Source organism: Chelmon rostratus, chromosome 4 (genome assembly GCF_017976325.1).
Source record: "Chelmon rostratus isolate fCheRos1 chromosome 4, fCheRos1.pri, whole genome shotgun sequence".
Lineage (NCBI taxonomy): Eukaryota > Metazoa > Chordata > Actinopteri > Chaetodontiformes > Chaetodontidae > Chelmon > Chelmon rostratus.
The window spans coordinates 9,538,688-9,565,270 of record NC_055661.1 but is presented as its reverse complement, the minus strand read 5'-3'; the positions used below and the strand labels follow the sequence as shown (position 1 = coordinate 9,565,270).

At 43.2% G+C, this 26,583-nt stretch overlaps 1 protein-coding gene across 1 annotated transcript in view; it reads left to right on the top strand.

Moving 5' to 3' along the window:
* The first annotated feature begins 16,803 nt into the window (after window positions 1-16,803).
* cachd1 (cache domain containing 1) overlaps window positions 16,804-26,583 on the top strand; it is an 84,211-nt gene continuing 74,431 nt past the window's right edge. The window contains exon 1 of the mRNA XM_041935994.1: window positions 16,804-17,333. Coding sequence (XP_041791928.1) covers window positions 16,920-17,333 — 414 coding nt within the window. The 5' untranslated portion in view covers window positions 16,804-16,919. The remainder of the gene's footprint in view (window positions 17,334-26,583) is intronic.

The following is a 26,583-nucleotide window of genomic DNA, read 5'->3' as shown; positions in this document are numbered from 1 at the left end:
TCAGGGACTGACTGCCTCTGATATCTGCCGTTTTCTCACATTGCAGCCTTTTTCAATTGTCCGCTGCTTCGCCATAGTTTCTCCTAGAGACTTCATTCAAACTTTAAAACGTAGATAATTTTGTCGGCTCCAAATGACCCTCGGCACATTTTGATATCTCTTACGGTTTTCGAGCTATGACCATCGAAGGCCGACGTAAGACGCGAACAACTGCGATAAATTTCCCATAAGAAATGAATGGGGAAATTTCCTCAAATTTCAGCCTTTTTCAATTGTCCGCTGCTCGGCCATACTTTGTCCTAGAGACTTCATTCAAACTTTAAAACGTAGATAATTTTGTCGGCTCGAACACACCCCGTGTCCCTTTCAAAATTTCCCAGGGGGAATTTTCTAGTTATTATTTTTCATCTTCCTCCAAGTTTTCGTCCTCAAACTCGTCCCACAGCTTTGAGAAAACCCTCGCAAATTATATATCAAAACGTGCGTATTGTTCGGGATCGGTGTGCTATTACTTTTCTCAAATTTATCGCAGTTTTTCGCGTCGTAAGACGCGAAAAACTGCGATAAATTTCCCATAAGAAATGAATGGGACGGGCGAAAAAAACAAGATTGAAATTGGAGTTTTTCAAACATCTGTAGCTCAGGCATACATTCACCGAGAGACTTCATTTCAACTTTAAAATGTAGACCCAAGTCTGGTCTATTGGTGTGTTCATCCACATTTTGATTGGTCCTATAGTTTTTGATCAGTCACTGTTCAATGACAGTGATCGTTTGGCGGGAAATTTTGAGATTATAATGGGTGTGTATTGCGCGGAATGTTCGTGCTAGAGTGCGTGCTAGAGTGGCACAGAGTCTAAAAACGATCTGAAAATCTTCTCTTTTTCTCGTCGCTACGGCCACAAATTACACTCTACACGCATAATTTTGGGCTCATTTTGTAGACAAACTTGTCCTCTTTCGTGTGATGTCCTCGAAAAAGCCGAGAGACTTACTGAATTTAAATAGTGAGACGTTTTGTGCAGCCAGCGCCCTCCTGTTCTCCCATTAAGTCCCATGTTAAAATTCAGAGCTGTTTTGTGAGCAAAGCAGAAATGCCTCCTGTCTTTAGATCGCCATAAAACGAAAAGTTGTTGTGTCAGGAATAAAACGAGGAGATGGACGGACTCAGGAAGTTCTCGGGAGTCCGATGATCTATAGTACACTCTGATACGAGGTACGGTTCTCTCACCAGAGGATTTAGTTCGGGAGGTTCGCCGAACCCAAATCTCACTGCATACAATACAAACTCCTGTTCTCTGAGTCGCAGAGTCTTTTTAAGTCGACCATTTTGTCATTTTTCTAAAGAATATCTGGACATAAAACACACGTACATCTGGCCCAGACTTGTCCGCATCTCACAGTGTAATCGGTTTTTTGATAGCAGCTACGGTTTTGACACAATCGCAAGTTGTTCGGAAGAAACCGACAGCGAAAAAGCCGCTTTTCAAGGGAGGAGTTTAACAGGTGCAACTGTCATTTACACACACACCGGTCAATAACCCACGCACACACATCTGCAGGACAACAAGCCTGAGAATGATTATCTTAACGAGCTCAGTCAAAACAAGGGCATTGTTTGAAAACAATCTCCATCCAACAAACAGTTAAACTCAGCTTCACCAAGCGCTTTGCCAAAAAGGTTGAGAAAGTAGTCACACAAACACACACACAAGCAGGGCTAACCAACAGCTAAAAAGTGATTAAAAACAAGCACGTCAAAACTGAACAGGAACAGGTAAAAAGTGGGAGAGGTAGAGAGGTAATTATCAGCAGGTGGGGCAGAAGTTACACACGCACACAAACAAACACACACACACACACACATTCAGACACACATATACCAGACACATCTCCATGTAGGAGCTGGTTGGGCTGCTTGTGTAGTTCAAGCAGACACACACACAAACAGACGAAGACACACACATACGCAGTCACACACAACGACAGATACATAAACACACACACACAGACAAATGCATAATGAAAACCCCCATCCCCCCGCCCTCACACAGCCCTGACCCACCTGCAGCAGCCCAACACCTACGTCAGGATGCTATTTGTAGACTTTAGCTCAGCTTTTAACACCGTCATCCCAGACAAGCTGGCGCTGAAGCTACACACGGTGGGTCTGCCTGCGTCTCTGTGCCACTGGATCAGAGACTTTCTCACCAACAGGCCTCAGGTGGTGAGAATAGGGAACATCACATCATCCCCTCTGGTCCTCAGCACGGGCACGCCACAGGGTTGTGTGCTCAGCCCAGCCCTCTTCACCCTGTTTACTCACGACTGTGCTGCCATCCACCCCACCAACACAGTCGTGAAGTTTGCGGACGACACTACAGTAGTGGGTCTCATCTCAGATAACAACGAGACCCACTACAGAGAGGAGATACACCAGCTCACCCAGTGGTGTTCAGCCAACAACCTGGTGCTGAACACAGGAAAAACCAAGGAGGTCATTGTGGACTTCAGGAGGTCCAGGAAGACGGATCACGCCCCCCTCCTCATGGACGGAGAAGTGGTGGAGCGTGTGGACAACATCAGGTTCCTGGGCCTCCACATCGCATCTGACCTCTCCTGGTCCATGAACACCTCCCGCCTGGTGAAGAAGGCACAACAAAGGCTCTTCTTCCTCAGGAAGCTGAAACGGGCTGGACTCTCCTCTCGGTTGCTCGTTAACTTCTACAGGGCCACAATTGAAAGCATCCTCTGCCTCAGTGTGACAGTGTGGTATGGCAGCTGCACGGCACAGGAGAGGAAACAACTGGCACGGGTGGTTAAAACTGCACAGGGCATCGTGGGCTGCCCCCTCCCTGACCTAGACTCTATATATGAAGGTCGGGTCAGAAAGAGGGCGAGATCCATCGCCACGGACCCCAGCCACCCGGGCCACAGACTGTTTGTACCGCTTCCATCAGGAAAGCGGTACAGGAACATCCGCACCACCACTAACAGACTGAGGGACAGCTTCTTCCCCAGAGCTGTTAGAGCTGTCACCCCCAGCAGCCCCTCACTGCAGTGAGAGACTGTGTGAACTGTGAACACTGCACACCGCACTTTACACCTACACCTACACCTCTACCTCCACCTGCACCTTCTGTGTACTTGACTTTTATGTACACACATATACTATAATTATATACATTTTAGTATATCAGCACATTTCAGTTTCATTGGCATATTTTATTCTGTCGGAACATTTCACTGTGTATATTTTATATTTTATTCTGCTTGTATATTTTATTCTGTTTGCACATTTCACTTCCATATTTTATTGTTTATTGTTTAGTATATTTTATTGCCTAAGTATATTTTCATTCTGTTATATTTTTAATTGCTTCACGAATATTTTTTTTTTTATTGCATGTTGGTTTATTTTATTTTATTGTAGTTATCTTAATTTTATTCACTCTTTCTAGCCTTATCTTTCTTACCATCTAACATGGGGGTTGCAATGAAAATTTCATTGACATGTGCAATGACAATAAAGACTCTTGAATCTTGAATCTTGAATCTTGAATCCCTTGTTAACGCCGTTAGCTCTGTTAGCTCTGTTAGCACAGTTAGCTCTGTTAGCGCTAGCGCCGTTAGCTATATTCGCACCTTTAGCTGTTAGCTCAGTTAGTGTTAGCTCTGTTAGCTCTGTTAGCATTAGCTCCATTCATGTTTATTGATTCAGTTCATTAATTCATGTTAACAGAGACATGAAGCAGAGGAGAGGAGCAGACACAGACAGCTGAGGTGATCAACAGAGACAGACAAGGAGAAAGCCACAGAAACACAGCTGAGAGCAATTCATTAATCAGGGACTGACTACCTCTGATATCTGCCGTTTTCTCAATTTGCAGCCTTTTTCAATTGTCCGCTGCTTCGCCATAGTTTCTCCTAGAGACTTCATTCAAACTTTAAAACGTAGATAATTTTGTCGGCTCAAAATGACCCTCGGCACATTTTGATATCTCTTACGGTTTTCGAGCTATGACCATCGAAGGCCGACGTAAGACGCAAACAACTGCGATAAATTTCCCATAAGAAATGAATGGGGAAATTTCCTCAAATTTCAGCCTTTTTCAATTGTCCGCTGCTCGGCCATACTTTGTCCTAGAGACTTCATTCAAACTTTAAAACGTAGATAATTTTGTCGGCTCGAACACACCCCGTGTCCCTTTCAAAATTTCCCAGAGGGAATTTTCTAGTTATTATTTTTCATCTTCCTCCAAGTTTTCGTCCTCAAACTCGCCCCGCAGCTTTGAGAAAACCCTCGCAAATTATATATCAAAACGTGCGTATTGTTCGGGATCGGTGTGCTATTACTTTTCTCAAATTTATCGCAGTTTTTCGCGTCGTAAGACGCGAAAAACTGCGATAAATTTCCCATAAGAAATGAATGGGACGGCCGAAAAAAACAAGATTGAAATTGGAGTTTTTCAAACATCTGTAGCTCAGGCATACATTCACCGAGAGACTTCATTTCAACTTTAAAATGTAGACCCAAGTCTGGTCTATTGGTGTGTTCATCCACATTTTGATTGGTCCTATAGTTTTTGATCAGTCACTGTTCAATGACAGTGATCGTTTGGCGGGAAATTTTGAGATTATAATGGGTGTGTATTGCGCGGAATGTTCGTGCTAGAGTGCGTGCTAGAGTGGCACAGAGTCTAAAAACGATCTGAAAATCTTCTCGTTTTCTCGTCGCTACGGCCACAAATTACACTCTACACGCATAATTTTGGGATCAGTTTGTAGACAAACTTGTCCTCTTTCGTGTGATGTCCTCGAAAAAGCCGAGAGACTTACTGAATTTAAATAGTGAGACGTTTTGTGCAGCCAGCGCCCTCCTGTTCTCCCATTAAGTCCCATGTTAAAATTCAGAGCTGTTTTGTGAGCAAAGCAGAAATGCCTCCTGTCTTTAGATCGCCATAAAACGAAAAGTTGTTGTGTCAGGAATAAAACGAGGAGATGGACGGACTCAGGAAGTTCTCGGGAGTCCGATGATCTATAGTACACTCTGATACGAGGTACGGTTCTCTCACCAGAGGATTTAGTTCAGGAGGTTCGCCGAACCCAAATCTCACTGCATACAATACAAACTCCTGTTCTCTGAGTCGCAGAGTCTTTTTAAGTCGACCATTTTGTCATTTTTCTAAAGAATATCTGGACATAAAACACACGTACATCTGGCCCAGACTTGTCCGCATCTCACAGTGTAATCGTTTTTTTGATAGCAGCTACGGTTTTGACACAATCGCAAGTTGTAGAAGAAACCGACAGCGAAAAAGCCGCTTTTCAGTTAACAGGTGCAACTGTCATTTACACACACACCGGTCAATAACCCACGCACACACATCTGCAGGACAACAAGCCTGAGAATGATTATCTTAACGAGCTCAGTCAAAACAAGGGCATTGTTTGAAAACAATCTCCATCCAACAAACAGTTAAACTCAGCTTCACCAAGCGCTTTGCCAAAAAGGTTGAGACAGTAGTCACACAAACACACACACAAGCAGGGCTAACCAACAGCTAAAAAGTGATTAAAAACAAGCACGTCAAAACTGAACAGGAACAGGTAAAAAGTGGGAGAGGTAGAGAGGTAATTATCAGCAGGTGGGGCAGAAGTTACACACGCACACAAACAAACACACACACACACACACATTCAGACACACATATACCAGACACATCTCCATGTAGGAGCTGGTTGGGCTGCTTGTGTAGTTCAAGCAGACACACACACACAAACAGACGAAGACACACACATACGCAGTCACACACAACGACAGATACATAAACACACACACACAGACAAATGCATAATGAAAACCCCATCCCCCCGCCCCCTTGTTAACGCCGTTAGCTCTGTTAGCTCTGTTAGCACAGTTAGCTCTGTTAGCGCTAGCGCCGTTAGCTATATTCGCACCTTTAGCTGTTAGCTCAGTTAGTGTTAGCTCTGTTAGCTCCGTTAGCATTAGCTCCATTCATGTTTATTGATTCAGTTCATTAATTCATGTTAACAGAGACATGAAGCAGAGGAGAGAAGCAGACACAGACAGCTGAGGTGATCAACAGAGACAGACAAGGAGAAAGCCACAGAAACACAGCTGAGAGCAATTCATTAATCAGGGACTGACTACCTCTGATATCTGCCGTTTTCTCAATTTGCAGCCTTTTTCAATTGTCCGCTGCTTCGCCATAGTTTCTCCTAGAGACTTCATTCAAACTTTAAAACGTAGATAATTTTGTCGGCTCAAAATGACCCTCGGCACATTTTGATATCTCTTACGGTTTTCGAGCTATGACCATCGAAGGCCGACGTAAGACGCAAACAACTGCGATAAATTTCCCATAAGAAATGAATGGGGAAATTTCCTCAAATTTCAGCCTTTTTCAATTGTCCGCTGCTCGGCCATACTTTGTCCTAGAGACTTCATTCAAACTTTAAAACGTAGATAATTTTGTCGGCTCGAACACACCCCGTGTCCCTTTCAAAATTTCCCAGAGGGAATTTTCTAGTTATCACATGCTATCACTTCATAGCCGGTGGATATCATTCCAGCGGTAATCAGATCCATCTCCGGCCTGTCTTTTTCCACATTCTACATTCTGCCTGGGTGCTGCTGCTCTTTTTATTGACCGTTCAATGGATTTTTAAGCACTAGCTAAACCTTTGCCCTTTCACAGATGAAGTATTAAGAGAAGGAAGTTGTTGCATGGACAGGTCACATTTCCTTTTAGTTCACCTGGGTGGCTTTGATACGATCCTTCTCACATGTTTGGCTTCATGGTGCTGTCGATTTGTCTGTCTGTGAGTGGGTCGATCCACCACTTTAGTCCACAATGAAATATCTGAACAACTATTTGATGAATTACCATGAAATGTGGTACCAACATTTTTGATATGATAAAAATGGCTCACCTTTTACAGCTGTACAGCACCTCTACTACTTTTTGACCAGTTTAGTTCATTGTTTTCACTTTTTTCTCTTATCTGTTTTTGTCTTCAATTTTGAATCTGGACATTATAAAGTGCTTTCTTTAATGTTATAATCAAAGGCAGGAGAGGCAAGTGGGAGCAATGGTAGAACTCACTAACCAGAGCTTGAATATGTGAGTGGCCCTCAGGAAAGTGTGGAGTTCAATGTTTATTTTTATGTTTAATTTAAAACTTTTACATTATTAGCATTGAAATTATCATTGTTGACAAGTAATTTGAGCATATATTTACAAAAGTCGATGAAGCTGAGGTCAGACATTAAATATATTGTCTTTGTACTGTTTTCAGTTGAGTAAATGTCAGAAACAATGATCACATTCTGCTTTATTTAGGTTTTACACAGCGTCCCAACTTTTTTAGAGTCAGAGATTTGCCTCCATGAAATCCTCATGTTTCGATCGAATTCTAAAAAAGGACAAAGCGGGAACAGCAAAAGAGGAGAGATCAGCCCACAGATGGTGCTTTTCCTGGCCAAAATTCTGCTTTGCAATTGGCTTGGGAGCCACACTTTAATGTAAAAAGAATGCATAATAACCAAATATCATGGTTGGTCTTTTGAGGCTGAATAACTTCCACATTCACAGACCTTCATCAATAGTACGGGCTACTGCCAACCGTGGCATTTCTGCTGCTTTCAGTGTGTTCAGTTGTACTCTGCCACTGCAGTAACAGCGGTCTTTTGAGGCCGCAAAAGCAGAATATGTTTTTTCCAGCTTTGTGTCATTTCCAGAATATAAATCTAATACAAAACAAAAATCTTGTAATAATCCTCTAATAATTTTCCTTCATGCAAACCTAAAACAAACAGTAATTATTTTAAGAAACAAGGGTTAACATGTGCTGAGATTTGAGAATCATAAGTCGAATTATTTCCACATAGGTTTTCACATTCAAGGAATTGGCCTCAGTATTTGGTGTTTAACGGTCCCAATAAGCATAGTGAGAGAAAAGAAAAATCGCAAAAGTGAAGAATCATGAATACAAGCTATTTTAAAATGAACCACTGCAGATGCATGTGTTTAGTTGTTGATTGCTGTTTGTACACGATTGACATTAAATGCATTAGGCAGGTTAAGGGGCCCAGTGAGACTGTGTATATGTACAGGGCCTAAATGTCATGCTACACCCTAGTTTAATGATAAAAGCCATTACTATTATGATTATTATTATTGTTCTAAAGGCCATGGGTAGTAATGCTTTAAAAGTTTCACCCAGGGTCACCCAGGTCAACAGACATACAGCTGTGTCTCCATACTTGTTTGTAACCCCTGAACAATGCAACCGTCTATTTTTTTCCCCTGCCTCTGTCCTTCTTTCATGGCCTTGTGCAGCACAGGGGTCTGTCATGCATTAGGAAGAACTGGGTCTAGCTGGTTTGTCCCGGGAGCGTTTCCTGTCTGCAGATGGATGGATGCCCAGTGACTCTGAAACTGAAGCTCTGATGCTGCCAGTGAGTTCAAGTCAGCTGGGAACTGGGAGGTTGTTTATGTCTAAAATGATTTCTGCTTTTTTTTACCAGAGGGTGATCACCAAGCCGCCGTGGTCATCAAGAGAGAAAATCAGGCTAGTCAGTGAGGATCTCTCCTCCTTCCTTTTATAATAGATGTTCAGCATACTTAACGTCCATTTGCTTCATATCATGTTGCATATTTTTACAATGCTTCTGTTGTGCTGATTATTGACAGTTTATTATATCAACAGCTATCAGCCACACGGAGCAGAGTTGAGCAGTGTGTAACGTTCACAGCGGTCCATTAACGAACTCTCTAACTGACTGGTTGCTTGTGCTGGTTGTTGTGCTCTTTCTGAAGACGCTGACAGAGGATGAACAATGATTTTCACTGACACGATGTTGTTGTCTAAACCAGAGAGGAGTATTGGGAGCAGCTGTACCCAAAACATTTCCTCTGAGTGGTTTGAGGCTGATCCAGGACCAGCTGGGAAGAAAGAGATGGCAAAGGGCTGCGGTGAGCACACTCATGCCATGTATCATAACCAATGCCATGCAACCTCAAACCTCCAGTCAGTCACCTTACTAATAATGAAACTGAAGGAGGTTGATTTCCACGTTAACGACTATCTTTTATGCTCTGAACAGATGGTGCTTTTTGTTATTTTTTACTGCCACAAGGTGTGAAGGTCAAGGTGATTTTTGTGGAGCTGCAGTCCACATACAGTACACATAGTGCTGCATGTGGACTACAGCAAAGAGTTATATGATATGAATAACAAAAATGAAGCTACCGCCAGGTGGTTGTCTTACCTTAGAGACTGGAAATAGTGGACAGTTAATCTGGCTCTGTTCAAAGTCAAAATATCTGATCACCACCACCTCTAAATCTCACAAATTAACATATGCTCCAAAAACACCTGAACATTTCACAGGTTGACTGGTAACAGGTGATAGTATCATGATGGGTATGAAAGGAGCATCCTGGAAAGGCTCAATGGTTCACAAGCGAGGATGGAGCGAGGCTCACCACTTTGTGAACACATGACTGTATAAAGGATGTTACTACATGGGCTCAGGAACACTTCAAAACACATACACTGTTTGCAAGTGATTGCATTCTTCATTTATTTATGTTTTCCACAACGTCCCAACTTTTTTGGAATCAGGATTGTACTTGCTTGATTTGTGAGGTTTCCCCTCAAATAAATCACAAATTTGAACCAAATTTACAACACATATGCAAAAGAAAATCCAGATAAATCCTTCAGTTGTTGTATTGCACAAATTGGAAAATGCGCATGAAAACAGGTGAATGGAAACCAGGTGTAAACCACTGTGACGTCATGCATTGGTTTGTGGACTGCCATTTTGGAAGCCTCCAGTTTGGTTCATTCCATACCATCTTGGTTTATTGGAGCCAGAAGTGACCATTGGAGGAGAGGGTGGAGCTAGAGAGGCTACACGACGCCTCTACTCTGATTGGCTCTGACAGACAACCCAAAGACACACTGTGCTAAAGCGTACCCTGCTTTATCGTCTATTTTACTGTTAATGTGACCAGCATTTACCAAATGAACATCATGCTATATTGAAGAAGACTTGGAACTACTGAAGGGGACCATAAACTCATTAGGAAACTGTTTACTGAAGTATTAAATCAAGTGGGAGGCATGGTCTTCTTTTAGCAGCCAATTGAGTCGCCTACTGGCCATTAGAAAGGATGCAGGTTTAAGACACAGTCTTTTTATATTTCTACCGTCTGTGGACATGCACCTGTAGACTGAAGAAAATCACTGGCTCAGCTAAGAAAAAGTCCAGCACATAACTAAAAAAGGATCAAACAAAAGTGATGCTTTTGTTCACCTATCTAACTGACCGCTTCTTTAGTGTCATAGCTTTAACTGACAGACACGAGAGTGGTGTCGATCTTTAAATAAGCACATTTCCCTGAATGTCAAAAGACTCTTTGTAATCCAATTTTGACCCAGCCAGATGTTAAAATGAAAAAAAAAATCACCTATTCATTGCCTTTGCACAGAAATATGGCTGCCTGCTGTGCCTACCAACCCACAAACTGTTAAATGAAACAACCCTGTCCTCTTTTCATGGGCTGCATGTGTGAAAAGATGTGATTGAACAAGCCATTTTGATTTGCGTGCCTGTTCAATAAGCAAAGTATGGACTAGTTTAAATTATGCTGCTCTCTATGTGAGCATCTTCCTTCCTCCAATGTAACAGACAATAAAATGCACATTCGAGCATCATGTACACAAAAAAAACATGTAGCTGTACAGAGAGTAGGTTCTGTGTTTCTCTGTGCATCCTTTCTCTAAAGCTGTGACTTCTCCACTGGATGTTCTTGTGCATCATTTCTGCCTGCCACACTTGCGTACCATACCTCCTAATGTTACATAAGGGCCTTGTTCTGCCAGGGGGAGTGTTGCTGTAAAAGTCTAACAAGCCTTCATGTGTCGCTATCAGCCTCTGTGTTCACTGGTTATTGCAGTGGGGAATTGTCAGGCTCAGTCCGTTGCATTTGGCTTTATTTACACAGCATAAGAAAATCCAGAGGTAACATTCAAACTTCAAGATTGCCTTTATTGTCATTTAGCATGGACATGTCAACGAAATTTGCATTGCAACCCCCGTGTTAAAAAGAAAGATAATAAGAAAGATAACAATATAAAATAAAAATAATAGAATAAAATTAACTAACATGCAGTAAAAATATGCATAAATGCAATAAAATATATTAAGACAATAAAAATATACTAAGAACATATATTTAACATCGTCTACTTCCCGCACGCAGACACACCTTTCTTAACACCACAGTATTCTTTTATTAGAAGCTGTGTGACCTCGATGAATCTGGCTTGAACTCCAGTCTCGACTTCCACGTGGAACAGGTAATATTAGATCCTGAGCCAAAATTTTCCTGTTCACGTGTAAAAAAAAACCTTTGCTCGGTCAGCGCTGCCTCTGTAGCCGGATGTGAGTCTTCCTGCCTTCCTTTGAATGGGACCACCCTGCACCTCTCCCCAAATCTTATTAATATATTCACAAATCCTGAATCTTGGACTAATCAGCCTCTCTTTTTGCTCTTCCTCTCCCCTTTATCTTCCCAAACCAGGTGGCTTTGTGTGCCCATGTTGTAATTAAAATAATGCAAATGAGGTAATCGGGTAAAACAAATCCTTCTGTCTCTGTTAATAAATACCCCTACCCGCTTTCTTGTATGATGAAATGTTTTGCTCCGAATAAACCAGCAGCGCTCTCTCCGCAGAGATATGCCAGTCAGACAGCCAGTCAGGATTAGTAATTTCACAGACAGACGTGCTGCACTGGCTGAGCTGCACTCTGAAAATGATCCAAGAGATAAAGTGAAAAAACAATGAGAGCAAGTCAAGCTGGTGTTGCGGTTGCTTTTTATGGCATGAACCGACAGCGGCGTCAGCCCATAAATATCTCCATATTTCACTGCTTTACAAGACAACAATCTGTGTTGTGCAGGACCGATTTGGCGGTGTGGTCGTCATCATGCCTGTTGTTGCTTTTATAGAAATCAAACATGAGCTCTTTAGTGAACTGCAACCATCGCCATTACTGTGGCTTCCAGGAAAAATACAGGTTAAAACAGCATCACAGATTTTTGATGCAGCTCCCCCCTCTCTGTCTTCTTCCTACATTGTACGTTTATGAAGCTTATTGTATTCAGGTTTTGTTGAGACTATGCCTGGGAGTGTTTGATTGAGCATTATTATAATTCTGGAGGGCATAGTTTGTCATTGTGTTGAAATAAACTGATCGTTTATTCGAGTAACCTGCCAGGACAGTTGGGTGCCCATGGACCATAGGTGGTGCAGAGGCAAACCACTTGCCCGGGATTCCTCATGGTCCGGCTTGGTCGTGCTTTTCAAGGAAGGCCATATGTTTCCTGGTGGGAAGCTGGTGAGGGATCCCTCACCTGTTGCTACACTACCAAATCTTACTGGTTGCTCTGGGTGCAAAGAGCAGGTGACAGAGGGACAGAGTGAGGATTATTTTGCACATACAGTGTATTCTTATGGTCTCAGTCTTGCTCTTCTTTTCCCATTCACTTCAATTGAAGCCTGTCGCCTGCGTTTCCTGTTTGACTGTGATCTCCAGCGTATTCAGCGTAGTCAGAGTTCCCCTTTTTTCAACTTTGTCTGAGCAGATGTGTTTCATTGGTCAATAGAAATGTGGAAGCTATTATCCCAGCTTGCTTCATTGCTATATTTTGGACATTATTACACGACCAAACTACAAATAGTAGCGTCACTCTCACACACTGTTTACTGTCTGTGATTGTTATTTTTTACCTGCATCAGAAACATGATATTGAGTCCTTTTTCGTGGATGAGTGCAGGTAGATTTCCCTGAATATAACATAATGTGGCCACACCTTTAATACACTTTTGTTGCTGTTGCTTTTGGAAAATGAAAGATCTGCATTTGCTTACGTCACCAACCAAATACTTAGAAATAGAAATAGAATAGAAATAGGATGCCCAAAGGGCCACATGTCGAGTCCTTTTCTGTCCCAGAGTCCTTTCCCTGAACATCTCTGTATCCTTGCTGTGCACTGACTACACCTGTGGTCGTGCATGAACACATGCAGACACTCACAACAGGTGCGAAGCAGAGAGAGTTGACAAACACTTTGTCTGTCTGTCATTGACCGGTGAGCTTTGATGAGGTCAGCTCTGCCTCTGTGGCTGAGAGGAGAGGAGAAATTGGCCCTGAATTTCATAGAGTTGTGGTGTCTTAATTTCACTTTGAGTTATTTTAGTCAAATTATATGTGAATTTATACATTCTTTCTAATGTTTGCACAAGGATCTTTATGTACTTTTTCATCTGCAAATATTGCAACCAATTGAGGAAATGATCTCCCTTCAAAAAGCAAGGAAAATTTGTGCCCTTATAAATAAATAATACCTTCCAAATAAGATACACTTTTGCCTGTTGAGCTGAAAGTTGAATGTAAAACAACACAACCCCTAGAAAACAGGGCCTTTCTGATAATGTATGTGGTGCACGCACTCCATCTAACCACTCTACAAACATCCTTGTGTTTGCAAGTGTCTGAAAGAATCTGACGGCCATGCAAACATCTGATGGCGTCTGCAGCCAGAGACACAGACAGACGACCCATTCAGGAGCGCAGCAAAGTCTGGAGACGGGAATTCTTCCTGCTGCAGATCCCTGCTTTGCAAAGTGTTGCTGCACTGCATCAATCACACCTGTATTTCACTCAGAACCATCCACGTGAATTAAACCTGGAGAGGACAATTAGAAAGCAAATGAAAAGTCTGGAAAAAGGTCCATATTATGAGAAGTACATGTTGAAAAAGCTCCATCGGTAGCTACAATATCAACATTTGACTTGTTCCACTGCAGCACTGACCTTTGTTGCTACCCGTGAAACAATGGGAGACTTAGCTCGCCAAACACCAAAAATACTTCTCCTTTTGACAGACGTTATTTCAGTCAAAAGACCTTGAAGTTATTTTGGCTCCAATGTGAAACGATGATGGTGGGCAGACAGCTCTGTACTCACAATGATCAAGACCATAACTAAACATGGTTGACTGCATGACTAAAACAGAAAAACTAGATATTTATATACAGAGTGTCGACTCTCCAGCAAGTGACACATTGTGAAGAAATGAAAATGAAAAGTAGTCATCACACAGTTGATGATAAAGTGACTCACATCTTACGGGTGCTACAGCTGACCATCTGATGTGTGGTTAAAGACTCTACTGAACTACACATGAAGCAAACAATAAAATGCCACCTGGGGGCTCGGCACATGACCGACAGAGCTCAGCAGAAGGTATGGTTTCATCCTTTTCAGTCCGTCTCCACACATTATCTATAGAAGTTATGGATCGATTTGATAAAGAATTACTTTTCTGGTGAAAATCTAAAATCAGGTAGAGCACGCCTTCACAGGTCTCTGTCACCTGTCTGTTTAATTGTATGGACATACAGACATGTCATTGTACTCTATGCTGCTGCAACCTGCAGTTTTCTAACTTCATTTAATCTGTCAGACACTGACCAGTTTAGCAAGCTTTTTAAATGGCAGTCTAGCATGAACATGATGTGGCTGCAGCAGGTCCACATTCATTTTGCAGTGTGTGTGTGTGTGTGTGTGTGTGTGTGAATGTGCATGTAAGGCCCGGTCAGTGACAAGCTGCCAACCCAAAGCTGTCTTTATGGGAGGCTACACAGCTGACAGTGAGCCCTCTCCTCACGAAGTTAACACTTTATATGGGCAGAAAGTTTTCAGGGCTTGAAAACATCTTCACATGTATTAAAATTCAAATCTAGAAAACATGATTTAAAAACCAACCTTTGAAATAAGTCCACTCGGTGAGCCCGGGTATTTGTAAAATAGGAAAAACCCATGTGAGCAACTTTTTTTCCCCCAATCAAACAACCGTGAAACATTCATTTTGTGCGTGAATGCAACACTGGTTAACCAGAAAATCTCCACAGAGCTAGAAGGAGCAGTGAGACGGCATGGAGGAGGCCAGCTGTGCAGCTGCAAATCAGACACTCTGCAATCCAGTGAAATACAGAGAGGGAGATGGAAAGAGAGCGCTGATTAGAGGTCAGCTGTGGGATGATGTGGAGTGCTGTCTCACTTCAAAGCCTCACATCATTGGCCCTGACTACACGATTCTTCAACAAATGAGCTATCTGTCAGTCTTTTAATGTTGCAGACAGCAATCAAAACTTGAATTGCCCAAATACACAAGTCTCTGATCTTTGTCAAAGCAGCTGAAGTGAAATTAAAGGTGCATCAAAAACAAGAACTGGATTCTGTAGAGGAGCGGAGTCTCTGTGAGCTGCTTTCATTCATGCTCATCCTGACACTGTGGTTCGTTTTCCCACAGTTAAACCTGCAGGAGAAATCAATGATCTGCACAGAGACGTGATGGATCTCATCCTCATATACATCACCAGTTTAACTCCTAGAAGCAGAGGATCTCTCTGTGGGTCTGTGTGGACTTTTACCACCACTTTCTCTCTTTGTTTCACTTAAACTGTTTTTTATCTATAGCTGCATTTAAAGACACAGCCTCACACACACTGCCTGCCTTACATGCATTACAAAGATCTAAAATGATCATCAAACCTCATAAAAAATAAATGCTCTATATATGGAAATGCACTACAAGAAAAAACAAAACAAAACATAAAGTCACTAGAATTAATAGAACACTTTGAAGGCAGTTTGGCTGCTAAATGTGAGTGAAGCTTGCACTTGGTGGGTTTTAATTCATCCAGTAGCTTTTTTAAATGCAAGACAATTAGAAGTTCATGTGGAGTGAACATTTAAAAGGCTCCTTTATTGCACATCAGACTGAACAAAGTGTTAAAGAATGAAATACCTGTGACAAAAGGCTTTGGGTGATATGACTGATGTGGCACAGACGATACAGAGGTCGTGTCCTTTCTATTTATTTGTGGCAATTTAGGGATTTTGGCAGCCTGATCTGTTAACATGGTGGGCACTTCATTGGCTGATTCCAGCCATTTTTACACTCACTTTATTGAAACGTGACTTTCATACCTGGCTGTCCTGGAAGAGGGATCCCTCCTCTGTTAAAATTTGTCACTTTTCCCCCTTAAAGGCTTTTTTTGTGGAGATTTTTCTAACTGGAGCTGAAGGTCTGATTGTAGAGGCTGTAAAGTCGTCTGAGGAAAATTTCAGATTTTTGCCTATATGATTAAAACTGACTTGACTTTAAAGCCAGCATTTAAAAAGTAAATAAATCATTCAGTATCTCACCACCATTTTGTTCCTGGCAGTCTAAGGGCTTTAAAGCTGCATTTAAACCTCTGTGTTTGGAAATCATGAACATAATAAAATTATTATTGTACTTTAACATATTTGCAAATATTGTAGAGACTATGTGAGACTCTCTGTCTGGAGCCTGGTCATAAATGTTTGAAGAAGGTGGGGGTAGTGGGTGGATGCATTGACGGGATCTGGACCTGTCGCTACTATTAAAGTCCTTGTCCTGCTGACTGCTTCATGCATAAACATGCCTCATATAGCATTTAATATCTTAACAGATATCAGATTAAAATTAAACACTTTCCCTGTCGCATTTGCGTATTTGGCTGTGTAGTCCGTACCCTTTTCCCAGCAGCACCTGAAGGCATCACGAAACCCTGATCCATTGATCCGGAGATCCAGGCGCCGGTAGGACTCCTGTGTTTCCACGCCTCCCACTTTCACCCCCATTGTGGTGGATCTCCGGCTCACACACACTTTGCCAGACTTCCAGGAGTTGGAGTGACTGACCGGAGACGGAACACCGACAACGCCGACAAGAAAGTCTCCTGTTTTTACGCATGGATCTACTGTCCGCTCTGGAGGGATTTCAATGAGTTGCGATGGTTTGCGCCGCTGGATATTGTGCAGACTCGTACCGGAGAGAAAGGGCACACGCTCTCTTCACTGCAAAGTTGTAAAAGTAGTTTCCCTTGAAGTTTTTTTTTCCGCCACCAGTTCAGACTCCGTTTTTCTCCAGCCTGTACACACGGCCATCATGGCGAGGCGGACGGGGGAGAAAGCCGTGCTTTTGACGCCGAACACGCGCGCTGCTTTCCGGGATAAACACCTTCGGCTTCACGCGGGCTCGTTGGCTTTCTCGTGGAGCCTCGTCTTAATCTGCTCGGCTCTTTCTTGTGGATATTGCGGAGCTGAGACGGAGTTTTCCATCCTGGAAGAGGCGCAAGTTTTGGCCGATCAGATGAAAAAGCTGTCCTCTCAGGAGCTGGGAGTCTTTACCATGCAGGTAAACACGGAGAAGAAATATATAACTTTTGTATTTGTGTGGAAAAAAAACAAACGAAAAAATGAGATATTTCTGTTCCACTTCGAGGTGGAGCCGGTTTAAAGAGCCAAAAGCGGCACAAACCGGATCGTTAAAATGGGCCCAAAACAGCAAAAATGCTGTAAGATCACAGACAGAAACAGTGAGAAATGTTGGGAAACAATGAGCTCTTTGGTTGCCAGTGTTGCTTTACTCTGAGCTGCAGCGACAACAGGCGCTTTGAAGTTAGGACGCATTTATCTGGGACATCAACACGCTGGAGGTTTGTGTTCCGGGCGGCTTGTGTTTCACCTTCATTATCCCCTAATCTGGCTGAATAGACGCGTTTGACTGAGGATCGGTTATTTCAACGCATTTACTGTGTGTGTTTGTGCGCGCGTGAGTGTGTGTGTGTGCGCGCGCGCGCGCGCTGAAAGACAAACGTAAAGGTGAATAAACTGTCACCTGCAGCAATCAGCCGTGAAGCAGCGTTTCAATGTACGTCCTCCTAAACGCCTGACTTTGTTTATCCTCATAGTTAACATCCTCTTGATGGACTTATCTGTGATGTGTGTGAGGTCATGAGACTTGTACGTGGTTGCACAGGCGGACACGTGCCATTGTGCAGATGAAAACGCCAATAATAATTCAGCTGGCCTCCAGTGTGTCCGAGAATCTGTGCAGATCATCAAATATAAGGAGTAAATCCGTTTTTTTTGCATCGAGCTTGGCTGCAGCCCACAGGCCCGACCTGACCACCCGCTCCTGGACACAAGCAGGACTGATGCTGCTCAGGATCAAATACAAACAGTGACTCAGATCATGTAGATGGAAACACATCGTCTCACTCAGCAGCAGCTGGATCAGAGCTGCAGCTCACGGTTGTTTTCGTCAGTGAGCCTTTTTTCTGCGTAATCGAGTGTTTTCTTGGTTAAAATGTCAGAAAATAGTGAATAGTGTGCATCACAAGTTCCCAGAGCTGATGGGTACGATGACTCTGCTGTCGATCGGTTTTCTGTCTTCGGCTCATTCATTCATAGTTTTGGCTCTGACTGCCATGATTTCAGCATTTTATCAGAGGTGAGGTGGCTCCTGCTTTTGCCTCCTTTTTTCCCTTCCTCATCGGAACCACAACAGCCAGTTTTTGATGAGTGTATCCTCACATTAAATTCCATAAACCTCCACTGATCATTGTTTTTAGATGCTGGTGGAGTCATCTGTCAGATAAAATGTCCATCAGTTTATCATTCGATGCACAAGTATGTCAAAATTACACAGCTTCTAACCTCATCAAATGTGAATATTTGCAGATTTTCCTAGTATTCTCCGACACCAAGCTGAAAATCCTTGAAAATCGACAACTGTTTTGAAAACTGAAGTCATTCGATTTGTCATTTGTCAAGCAAAAATATCCAAAAATTCAAGTTCAGCCTTCTTAATTCTGAGGATTTGCTCTTTAAGTTAGTCTCATGTGGTCATAAATTAAACCCTGTAGGGTTTCAGTCAGACAAAATAAGACATCTGAATATGTTGTCTTGGGTTTTTGGAAATTATCACATTTGTCTCTATTTTCTGACGTTTGGAGGCCGAACAGTTATTCAAGAAAATATCCGGCATATTAATGGAGATTGAAAATAATTATTCGCGCAGCCCGACCTGACTGTAAACACACTGTATGAACGCAGCTGAAACACTGCTTTGCCATGTCCGTCCGTGCAGAGCTGCGTCGAGTCGACAAATGGCAGGAGGTGCAGGGTGCAGCGGCGAGTGCTGCGGGGTGTGAGGGGGGGGGGTGTTTAGCACTTCAGAGGCAGAGGCGCTGGCAGGCCCTGAACACAGAGGCGAGGCAGCGGGGGGCCCTGCCCCCAAATGGCGTTTCATCTTCTCTGCTTCCACGCTGAGCCGCCTTCATCCCGGCTCTGGGAGCCGGCTTTGAGGGCTTCCTCTGATCCCTCTGGATCCGCCTTTGTCACCACTCGTTCCTCCCTGAGCTGCAGTTTGTGCTCGCTTTCTGCCTCATCGCCGTCCTCTCCATCACTCTCTGCTGTTTGCGCAGTCAGGCTTTTTTTTGTTTTTTGCTGTGTATCAGTCTTGTTTTTGGCTCTTGCTGGTGCGCACAGTGAAAATTAATCAACGGTTTTCACTCTGTCTTTCTTTCTGTTTTTCCTCCATATCACAGAACAATTGTTCTGTCAGCTACACAGATGTAATTAATGTAAATAACCATTTTCCTGATTCATGCAGCCCTTTGGGTTCATTTATGGAAATGTGCATTCGGAGTCGTCCCCCTGCATCGTGGGAAAACGCTTTGGAGGCTCTCGTGTTGCTGCACGAGCTGTGAAAGTGTGACTTGGCACTAAGCTAGTGTGAGTTTGATTGAAGCGGTACGTTTCATGGATTTGTCAGAGCGGCATTCCACAAACGTTAGCGACGTGCATCCAGTAAAAACAGTCTGCATCTGCCGTGAAAACAACCGCGGGAGTCCGTCGGCCGCGCTGCCTGCGTGGACACCTGCTCTGATGCTCAGATGTGGCCTGACTCTCAGTCTGCAGGTGTGCCTGTGAACTAGATTTCACTTTATCTTTCTGCCTCTTTGGCAGGTGTTCCTTCTTCCCTGTGCAGTTAGGGAGGCAGTGATTTTCCACACTGATTTTTTTTTTCCCTCCCTAAAATTAGTCTTTATCCAAACAGCACCGTTTACTCTAAGTTCTGATTTCTGGAGCCACAGCTGACATTCATTATGTCTTCCAGGCATATTTTTTTGTGTGTGTATGTTCTTTTTTTTTCAGCACGGAGGCATCAGCATGCGAAGCTCAGGCTGTATTATTTCGGAGAAGATCTGAAGGGTTTGCTATCAAGCGAGCACCCCGGCATCTCCATTTAAAACGCAATTCTACCTCCTTCCACTCTACCCCTCGCTCTCTAGCAGATGTGTAATTTGAGGCTCGCCTTGTCTGTACGTCTGAGTCACTGGGTCGACTTTGTTCAGTCCGTCATTGAGTTACTCAATTATCAGGGGACATGAGGGTGTACAGTCGATACTGTCTTTTAGTTAGTAGGTCAAGCTTACGGAGGAGGTTTGGCAGATTTACGTTGTGAAAGCAATTACCTGGCAAGTTTTTTTTTTCTTTTTAAACCAACAAATAAGTAAATTTTACAATCAGAAATTATGAAGAAAAGCACCAAATCCTCAAATTTGAGAAGCTAGAACCAGAGAATTTGTGGCATTTTGTTTGGAAAATGACTGAAAACAATCAACTTCAAAATAGTTGCCAACAAATCTTCAGTCACGCTTTATATTTAGGTTGATTTCCATCATTTTTCCGTCATTCACATATCACATGTTCTTTGAACGAAAACAGCTACTGTGCAGCTCTTGTCAAAAGGCTTTTACATTAAGAAGATATTTGTATCTGTATCTTCCTGATTGACACTGATGTCTGCCATGTGACTCTCACTGTTTTTTGGGAAAACAGTTTTCTCTTATTCATTTAACTCATGAGCACATGTCAGATGTTCTCAGGCTTAAAGGAGGAGGTTTCACATGGCAATTTGGGCTAAGCTTTGAATGTAAATATGAAATTTAACCTCCTTTCCATGTTATTAAAACACGGGTCTTGTGCTGCTCTTGTCATGTGGGTGCCAGGCTAGAGCCAGGACCCCGGTACATGTTTCCTGCCACACTTACAGAAACACACGCTTGACCGGCATGTGTGGGGTGTCATTAACAGAGTAAGCCAAAAAGAGATCACTCATCGCTGGGCGAAAAGTCCAGCACTCCTGCTCTTACTGGGAGGGTATTTGCGCCCAGTTGGCCCACTGTTTACAAGGGAAATTCACTGTGTTAGTTTTAAGGGCCTTAATCCACAGAGAAGTGTGGTTTGTTATTGAGGCTGGCTCGTCCAGTATCCCCGGCCCCCCTAACTGAATATTGATAGTAATTTGAGGGCAGTGGAGGTTTGTGCAGGGAAGAGGAAACTGGATTAGCTCGGCCACTGTCATTAAGCTGTGATTTTCTGGGTTTAGGGGCCATCACAGAACTCCAATTCCTGCTTTGTTTTTTTTCTTTGAACATGTATGAATATGTTTTCTCTTCTGTCTCACCTTTATTTTTATCTTATTTCTTGTCTTTTTCTCACTTCATACTGAATCAGCTGCAGAGGCAGGCAGGGAGGAGGATGAGGAGGGTTAGAGGATGTACGGCAGGACATCAGAATTCCTGCTAGGTTCTCTGCAGTACGGCTTCAAAGCCTTCTTGCCTCTTACTGCATTGCCTGCATGGCTGTGTGCTCAAACAGTCAAGGTTACTGCGAGCCTCGCAGGCCCTCTGCTACGTGTGGGACTATTACCGTTTCTCATTCATTCTCTCTTTTGACTTTGTGTCAGATTTTTCTCTCTTGTGCTTCCCAACGTTGCGCGTGTCCAAGCATCCTCTTTTCAAATGATGATATGAAGTATGGAGCGCTGTTCAGCCAGTCTGACATGCTGCAGCTGGGCTCGGAGATGTCGACTGCATGTTCAGCTAAATAGAAGGCGAAAGTGTGTATAGCCCTCTATGAAAGGACAGCGCATGTCGAACATTTTTCTTCACAATAACACTCTTCCAAAGGGCAAACGAACACTCGGGTGTCAAATATGTCTCTAAGCACATTCCTGCACCTGTCTTGTTGGGGATATAATGGGGCTCTTTTTGTTGCCCAGCCCTCAGGGCACAGAGGTTACATAACATTATCTATCTGTTCCCTGTCAGTTAGTCCCATGTATATGAATATTTTCACATCTACATTTAAACATGGACAGACTTCAATGTGTCAGACTTCAACAGATTTTCCCGATTAAAAAACAAAAGACAGTAATGTGCTTGTGCTGTGGCTGTGCTGCTTTGTTTTCCACATTTGAATATTAAGTTTCACAATCACAATCAAATGTGTGGAATTTTTTTTTCTCACAATTGAAATACAAATTTGAATTCAGAATATTCGTCGACAGCCGTTTTTTGATGTGCGTTCGCCATCGTCACACACACATAGAGTGTGTGTGTTCCTGGTGTGCAGCTGTGGCTCCACACTGTTAGAGCTAAACCATCCAGGGATGTTTTGTTTCAGTGTTAGCTCAGATGGCTGCTATGTTGGTTTTATGACGCAGCTGATAAACTGCAGCATGTTTTTTTCCTTTGGTCTCATTTCAAATGTAAAACCTCCATTAAGAAGCACTTGTCTGCCCGCCGCGTGCTGGGCAGGTTAGGGTTAGTGGGTTTTTAGAGCTCTTTCGCCGAAAAACAGCTGAAAACAATGATTACAAGAGCAGAGAGAATAACCCAAAAGAGCGAGGCCATAAAACCATTTTCATACCAAAGCCCAGCATGGTCAGACCGGTTAATGTGCTTTAACCCACTCGACGCCATGGCAGACGCTGGCGTCCGCCTCTCGTGTTGTCTGGCCAGGTTTTGGGAGTTGTAGGGACTTCTCCTCCCTCTGTCCCCGTTCCTCTGGCCTCCTTTCTCTTGTGTGGGATGTTCAGGTTGAGCAACAGGTGCTTTGCATTAGTCAGACTTGCATTGCACTGCGGTGGCACAATTCCTCGTTTTTAGTCCGGCCATAAATCGTGATGCGCCTCGGCGGTTTATGAGCATTTGAGGCCGTGCTGAACTGTCTGCTCCTCTGTTCTTTTTCCATCTTAACTGTCGCTTTTTTCAAACTGTTACTGCAGGGACGTTTTTTTTTAACGCTTTCTTGCTTTCACACAGTTATGGGGTTCTTGGTCCCAAGTCGATGCTGATACAGGAATACTTCATAACTCCCAAGTTACACTGTTGTGTTTGTGTGCTGCCGTAGTGTTATGTGCTTTTATTGTTGTTCATTTTGATCCTAGCCGCACTGGAAATGAACACGGAGACTGGTGTGATGAGCTGTTGGGTACATGACCTTAATTTCAATTCAAACTCGTCTGTAATTCTAAAGTTAAATTGTTTCATTGAAATTAAGAATTGTATGTCTTGAGTCCATTTTTCATGGAAAAGCAGGGCTCTCAGCCAACAGCTGCAAAGTCCCACAGCGACATCTGCAATGTTTTAAAACTTGGAATGACTTCGGTATCGAGATTCTTGGCCCGTCTGAAACCCGGGGAAACAACCTAGTTCTGTCGACTATTACCTTTATCATCACAATGCAGAGGGGAACAGAGCAAAGGGCCACGTTTTCATTTAGTGTGGAGCTGCTTGTATGTTTTGGCCTGAGTCCAAGCACAGAGAGGCTCAGGGGCCCCTTGGATCCAGCTCCTCTGCACTGGTGTCTCCCGCCTCTAAACCGAACTCTAAACCGAACACACATCAGACACGGCGAGGTCCTCAGACTTGTTGGACAAAGCTGGGATTTAAGTGCTGCTGTCACATGGAAACTGTGTCGCTTTTGGGTTTAAGAAAAACAGTCAGGCTTACTGGTCACTCTTGAATGTTTGAATTCATACAAAGGGTCATCGGGTGGTTCGGCGGGATTCGGTTTGTTGAGGTGTAACTGAGAGAACTGCTCCACTATCTCCTGTGTGTCATATTCTGATCTGTACAACAGTTTTTGCACTGAAACCTCTACACTCATGGGATGCAACGGCTAGCAACTCTCTGCAGATATCAAGCTGAACACAAACAGCATTTCGAGGCACTGCTTCGTTGCAGCCTCTGGTACTGACAGGACATAGCTGTGTGGGATAACACAGAGTCCCAAAAAAATATGACGTTTCTGCATTTAATATGCTCAAAGAAGAAATCTACTGAAATCATGAACTGGCCCCAAGCTCGGACAAATCATTTTTGCTCTTTGGCCACATCAACTAGTCCCACTTATCTTATTTTTTAAAGATTTAATCCTAAGTGACAGCAGCAAAAGTTAGATCTAGGCCATCCAAACTTAGTTTTGTTAACAGCAGTGACCAACAGTGAGATTTGTGTGTCTTTTCATCTGCAGCCATTGTCAAATGTCTGGTTTTCTTGGCACAAGTCACAGTTGATTTTGTGAAATTTCCTGTTCAGACTTTCTTTTGACCTGGCCATGTCCATTTTGAACAATTGCCAAATTACCTCCACGGAGACCTGAACAGGCATCGTGCATCGTTTGGAGTCAGGCTTCATCTGTCTTTGAATCTACCTGCAGCCCACTTCCATATCTTGCTTTGCGCTTGTGAGCCTGCTGGAAGAAAGATATGAGGAGAAAAACATTGTCAGAGCTCTGTTTTTTCTTTCCCCCTCTGGCGCTTTTGGACAACACGACTCCCATTCATTTCAATCAAATCCCTTTAATTTTTTTGATTTTTTTTGCCTGTGTAAGTACAGCCTAGTGCACTGTCTCTTGGCTCCTGCTGGACTGCGGTCGGGACGGAGCATAAAACTGATGTTCTTCCCCTTCTGCACCAGCTGTTGTGGTTTAAATCTGTCTGTACTGTCGTGGCCAGATCATTTATCTGACCGCTTTTTGATCTGTTTCCCACATCTCCCAGTTGAAGAAGGCCTCTCTCTGCTCGGCCTTGACTGAAATTGGTTTTGCAGTGATTTGCAGCCTCCTCAGCCTTCACCTTCTTTGTCTGCTTTTGCTCTAAATCTCTCCTCACTTGTATCCCGTTTTGACCTGCCCTATAATGCTTAGCTCCTGTTAAGAATCTAGACTGAGCATTTCTTCGGCTGCTATCTGCCTGCAATATAGTTAAACATGGTCAGATTAGAGAAAATAACATTTTTTTCCCGTCACAAACATCCTGTCGTTATCAGTTTGACCTGTTTGAGAAACATCAGGATGCCAGCCACAGGTGTGCAAGCATGCAAACACATGTCTGTGCATTGTACCAAAATAACGTATAGAGCTGAAATTATTAATTAGTTGAATTGAATACAAATTATTTTAATTATTAATCCTGTCAGTAATTTTTAAATTTTCAATTTTTCATGTTTCCTGCATCGATATGTTTAAAATGATACTGAATGTCTTTGGGTTATGGAAAGCAGGTGAGACAAAATAAGCCATTTGAAGGTGTCACTTTGGGCTCTGAGGGCATTTTTTTCTCTATTTTTTTCAACATTTCGTCACTGATTGAGATCAGAATAGTTTGCTGCAGCCGTATAAACCGACCAGTTTGCTCTCAGTTCACAAAGGCAAGTTTTGATTCCCACAAAACATGTCGAATAAAATTCTTGTCTGCTTTTTCCTTCACCATTTTATTCCGGGCACGTGTAGCTAATGATTGTCACTATTGATAAATTAAAGTTTACTATCTTCACTCTTTTTAAATGTCAAAATATAGTGAGCCATGCTGTCAAATGTTGCCATAAAACCCAAAGATAAAAAACAGGTAAAGGTAGCAAATCTATTTTAATATTTGCCGTTTCAGTTCCATAAATGAGTTCTGCGATTAATCGGCCATCGAAACAGTCGATTTATCTTCTTTCTGCTGATCAGTGTTCATTTTGTGTGCATTGAGCTGAACCCTGAGCATCAGCGGTACATCCAGGCCCTCCAGGTTTTCAGTGAAAGTAGCGAACTCTTTCCTCTGCTTATTAAACAGCAGAGCTAATTAACTAGCTGTGTTTAATCAGCTCATTCTCACTGTTTTTAATGATTCTCCCTCCCTCTATTACCTCTCACTCCCTCTCTCTCATTCACTATCACCCCCTCTGCCTCGGCTTTCCTCACACAGCCACACACGCACGCACACACACACACACACACACACACACAAAGCAATAACAAATGCGCTCAATGAGAGAGAGAAAAGGGTCTTTATTGGTGTTCCAGGCTTTGTGTTTTTTTCCCCAGATTCCTGCCAGTGTTACTTAGTTAGCTCCAGCAGGGCTGACCTGGCAGTGTGAGCCAAGGGACCCCAGGCCACCCCTTAGCAAGTCAGTCCCTTCACTCGCCACAATGGGCAAGACTCAAAATGAACTCTCCCTGAAAGAGAGAAAGACGGAAAGGGAAGGGGTGGGGGGCTTGTGTTGAAGGCGAGCGGGCAGTGAGCAAAATACCCGATTGGGAGGGCAAGGAGAGTTGAGGTACCAGCCCCCCCCCCCCCCCCCCCCAGACACCATGCATTTGTAAGGGTCCCATCCCCCTCCCAATGCACACACGCAGAAGAGGCTTTGCATTCTCGATGAGGAGAGAGTTGGAGCTCCTACTGTGGAGAAGCAGATCAGGCTGTTTTTCATGCCTCCTTTCTCCCCCTCTCTCTCTCTGTTTGTACCTCTCTCTCTCAG